General features: G+C 34.9%; 1 protein-coding gene across 1 annotated transcript; it reads left to right on the top strand.

Annotated features, from left to right (window-relative positions):
• The first annotated feature begins 2,875 nt into the window (after window positions 1-2,875).
• On the top strand, window positions 2,876-3,848 carry LOC110020724 (probable inactive shikimate kinase like 2, chloroplastic). The gene is made up of 3 exons (XM_020718916.1): window positions 2,876-3,162; window positions 3,337-3,527; window positions 3,599-3,848. Exons 1-3 carry the CDS (start codon window positions 2,929-2,931, stop codon window positions 3,846-3,848), a joined length of 675 nt encoding a protein of 224 aa, XP_020574575.1. The 5' UTR covers window positions 2,876-2,928.
• The last annotated feature ends 974 nt before the right edge of the window (window positions 3,849-4,822 follow it).

Genomic DNA, 4,822 nt, shown 5'->3' with positions numbered 1-4,822 from the left:
TATCATCATTTGGCCATAAATTCCATAGTTGGAATCTATGTTAAAACTTGGCCACAAAGGCTGTAGTTGCGGTTTGTAATAATTTAAGTTGGAACCAAAGGTTGTAGTTGGAAGGTGTGTTGGTAGTTGACCATATGGGCCATAGTTAGGGGCTGCAATGACATCCATTGGCATTGATGTCGCAATTTGTCATCTGGTCTCTAATAAGATGTTATATTTTATGATCACATTTGGGATATAATGTTATTAACCAAGGTGTAGCTGACGGTGGTCGACCGTGGCCAATGAGTGTTGATCAAAGTTATTCGACGACTATGGAGATTAGAAGTTATCACTAGGTCTTCAATATCACAATATATATTACGATCGCATTTGGGATATAACATTAAGAAGAAAAAGGACTCTAACGATGGTGAGCAGGGGCGACTGACGGTGGTCTATGACTACCAACAGGCTATGTTTGATAACATTCGGTGGCTATGGAGGATCAAATCTTTCATCGATTCATTAATATGGTGTTATATGTTACAACCATAATTGAGATATGTTTTAGGAAGTAGGGGTCACCGATGGTGTCCAGTAAGTGATGATTGAAGTAGGCCAACGGTCGGCGATCGACGATAATTGACAGTTACAGAAGTTGGAAGTTATCATCAGTTCTTCAATATAACATTATATGCTATGACTGTATTTGGGATGTGACGTTAACAAGCATGGGTCACCGACGACGACAATCAGGGGCGGCGGGTAGTGGTCGATAGTGGCTGATGGGTTGTGGTTGACAACTTCAAAGGCTGAAAGTTATCGTCTAATCTGCAATAGAGTGTTATATGTTATGATTATATTTAAAATACAACATTATCAAGCAGGAATCACTGATGGTGGCAAGCAAGAGCGGACGACAGTGATCGATAGCGGCTGACGGACAATTGTTGGCAGTGTTCGACGATGATAGAGACTAGAATTCATGATTGAGTCTCCAATATGACTTTATAAATCATGACCATTTTGAGATATGATGTCAGCAAGTAGGGGGCGTCAATAGCGACAAGTTGGGGTGGTCGGAGCTGGTCGACGACGGTCGACTGATAATAGTTGACGGTGGTTGGCGACTACAAAAATTGGAAGTTATCGTTGTTCTTTAATCCATAATAGGATTTGAAATTCCTTCTCTTCTCCATGGAGGTAAGGACATTTTGGTCTTTTGACGAATAACATCCTCAACGACCTAATCGGGCTACTCATATTGACCCCCCTTAATCATAGGATATTTTTTAATGATTTGAGGGCCTTAATGACCTTGAAATTAAATGAGCTTGGACTCATTGGATTCCTCTAGTCAAAATGCTCGGTTTGACAATAAAATATCAAATTTGAACTTCATTGGACCACTAAATTGACGATTCCAAACTTCAAAAAGTGATTTAATGGCTTTGATTGGACTCGAATTGAACCAATTTTAGTATCATTGGGTTCATCTTATCGAAACAGTCAGTTTGACTATAAACCTGTTGAAATTGGGTCCCCAGATGACCATGATTTGAACTTTGAAAATCCTTCATAAAACATGCATCAAAATTCATGCATGATAAAAAAATTTGTTGATGACACTAGGCTATTAGATATATTTGATGAGAGAGATCTTTCCAAGTCTATTCTAATAAAATTTTAAAATGACACCTTAGAAATTTTTGTAAAAATGATAGTTTGCTCATGATGCTAACAAATCTTCTTATTAGATAAAAATAAATCCATCATCTGTATTAAAACTAAAATTTTATGTATTTTGGCTTTAATTTTAAATCATATACAAAAAGCACTTTCTTCATTATATGCATATAATTCATAACAAACCATATCAATTTTATTAATATATATAACCTTAATAAATATTTTCTAAAACAAAACTTCTAATCTCATACACCCAATTGTGCTAATTTTCTAACTGGCTTATATTATGAATACTTTTTAGGAGTATAATACATGCACTAAAAGTCATTCCCTAATTTTCTAAATTTCTTGCTAAAATTTTAAATGCACTGAAGAAAGACTCAATTTTTAAATACATTCATACTGCCACATCTATTATATCACATAATGAATAAATAAAATACACATATTCATGCCAAATCATTAACATTTAGGAGTTAGATATGTAATGCATAAGAATTGAGTGGTATGTATATAAGTCTTACTTGAAATATTTACTCATGGTTGCCAAAACCTATTTTATTTTCATCAATTACAATATCATGACCTGTTTATCAAGCTATAAGAAGAAATCTCATGGTAAAAGTTCAAAAAAAAAAGTTAACAATAATCATAAGAGCAAATATAAGAATACATGGACTTGGGATAATGTTTCTTTGCATTTTGTGTGAAATATAGTACAATATTGTGTGAAATTGAATGGAGCAGGATCTAACTCAAATTGAGTTATTTGGATAAGTTTCAGCTTGGAATTGGCTCGAGGCAGTTCAAAATTGAAACTAATTGGTTCAAATTGAGTTAATGGATAATTACATGCAGGGCCCTCCAAATATTGTTATTTACAAATCAAGTACCTAGATGATTTTTTGAACTATAAAACCGATGCATTTATTCGTGTCATGATCAAACCGTTAGGAATTTAATTAAAAAAAAAAGGTTGGAATTTTATCATCACCTTTGCTATTTGAGTTAGAATTTAAAAGCGGACTCGAAAAAAATTCGATCGAAATTTGACTGATAACTTAACTCTTCTATTTGGAATTGATTTTAATAATCTTCGAGTTAATTTTAGAGTCCTGCTTTTAGAGAAAATATTACATCCAGACTCCAAAGTGCAGTCCTATAATGAGCCTCACCTGTCAAATAAACCCCGCCCAATACACTAATGACTGCTTTTATGCCTTTGCCACTCTACTCTTCACAACTCTCCTAGCTCCGATGGCCGCTGCTGTCATTTGTTCCCTCTCTGTCTCCTCTCCTCTACATCCCAACAAAACCCCGAGCATTTTAGTCCCAGAAAACTCTCTCCCCAACCTTCAAGTCTCCCCCAAGAGCCGCACGCTCCTACCACGTCCTTTTCTCTGCTCCCGAAACAGCCCCATCTTGCACAGATGCGCGTCAGTTTCCGGCAAAAACCTCTCCGCTGCTCCACCGTGCACAGGAAATTATGAGGTTTTATAGACAATATCGACTTTCTTGTTTCTTTCCATCCCTAAACAATTGTTCAAAATGAGAAATTTTCGTACTTTTGTAATGCCCTAAGCAAATGATTTGAATTTGACGTCAATTTTTGTTCGATTCTACGCCTCTTAAAACTCTTTAAATAAAGCGCTGAGTGCGGTGCAGTTTTCTGATGGCGCCACAGAAGTGGAGCTAAGATTCGATATATCAGCCCTTGGTGTTGAGAGCTCCGATGACATATTTGTTGATTTGGACGATAGTTCTCTGCTAATTAGGGTTAAAGCTTCTGGTACTCTTAGAACCCTAATGCAAACGGATTGCTTGTTTGAGAGGGTAAAACCAGCTGAAACTATCTGGTTGGTATTCAATGAGATTAAATGGTTTGCCATCTAATAGTTTTTTTGTATAACTCTGCTAAATCTTCCAGGTACATTGATGAGGATCAACTGGTTGTGAACCTAAAGAAGCGTGAGGCAGAACTCTGGTGGCCCGATGCCATGGAATCCTGGGATTCCCTCAGATTAGGGGCTCCACAGCTCCTTAAAGGAACGTCAATCTACGTCATTGGAGAATCCACAGAAATTAATCAAGAAGTTGCTAAAGTACTTGCTGTTGGCATCGGGTATGCAGTTTTTACTTGTAAATTTTATTTGGGCATTTACATGATGACCATTTAAACCTGTGTATTTAAATATCTAACATCTAAACTTAGTATTTTATACTTATATCACCCAAATCTTTCACATTACATAAAAAACACCACCAATGTAACTACTAAAATGTTAAATACACTTTTTCATGCATAGTTAAGATGGTATGTATGTAAAAATTGAAGTTTAGGTGTGTAAATTCATAGGAATTGAGTGGTATTTATGTAAATCTTTCTTTTTTTACTTTATCTTTTGTTTTGAAATATTGAAAGTTTCTTTATCTGCATTTGATGGGTTATTTGATCTAGTTAATGTCAAGTAGGTCTTAGGTATGCAATTATGCTTCTGTTCTAGCCGTTGCATACTGACAAAACTCAGAACTATTAATGTAATCATGTATAGTATTCTTTATTTGTTAGGACAGTAACTAATATGTTTGTCTTAATATAGTTTTTTTTCCTTTGAAAATTTATGAATTTTTAAAGGTTTGGAAATGAAAACACTCTCAAGGATTTCGATACATCCAACTTGACTCAATTCTGTGACTATATTAGATATTTATATATATATTTAAAAAAAAAGGCAAACTTGACAACAGAAATACAGACTTAAAAATTTTTTAATGTAGTGTTTGTAGATTCATGCAACGTTCATTATTTGAAGTAACAGGAACAAAGGCCCTATTATTTAACTCCAAATTGGGACATCTACAAATCTTCAAAAATAAAGCAAAACATCTATATTTGAAATTTAGGAAACATTCCATTGAGAGTTTCTACTCATGCTTCCTCTCCTAAATATTCTATTGGGGGGATTAAATGGGTCCATATCATCAAATATGTACCAATATTAGTAGTTGTGGCCTGCATCAAGTGTTAGACAAACGTGAGACAAACCAATAAACTAGAATGTGATTGTATAAGATTTTGTCTTCTTTATTCATATTTATCTGCAATTTGCTTCGTACATGTCGGCGTTTAAAAAGGGGGGAGTTACGTTTG

This window comes from Phalaenopsis equestris, unplaced genomic scaffold (assembly GCF_001263595.1).
Source record: "Phalaenopsis equestris unplaced genomic scaffold, ASM126359v1 Scaffold000107, whole genome shotgun sequence".
In the NCBI taxonomy this organism is placed as follows: Eukaryota; Viridiplantae; Streptophyta; class Magnoliopsida; order Asparagales; family Orchidaceae; genus Phalaenopsis; species Phalaenopsis equestris.
This window is presented reverse-complemented; position numbering and strand designations above follow the sequence as displayed.

Coding starts and splice junctions, on each gene's coding strand:
- LOC110020724 (XM_020718916.1), top strand. CDS start 2,929: ATGGCCGCTGCTGTCATTTGTTCCCTCTCTGTCTCCTCTCCTCTACAT. Junction 3,163..3,336: donor CGTGCACAGGAAATTATGAG/GTTTTATAGACA, acceptor AGTGCGGTGCAG/TTTTCTGATGGCGCCACAGA. Junction 3,528..3,598: donor AAACCAGCTGAAACTATCTG/GTTGGTATTCAA, acceptor TAAATCTTCCAG/GTACATTGATGAGGATCAAC.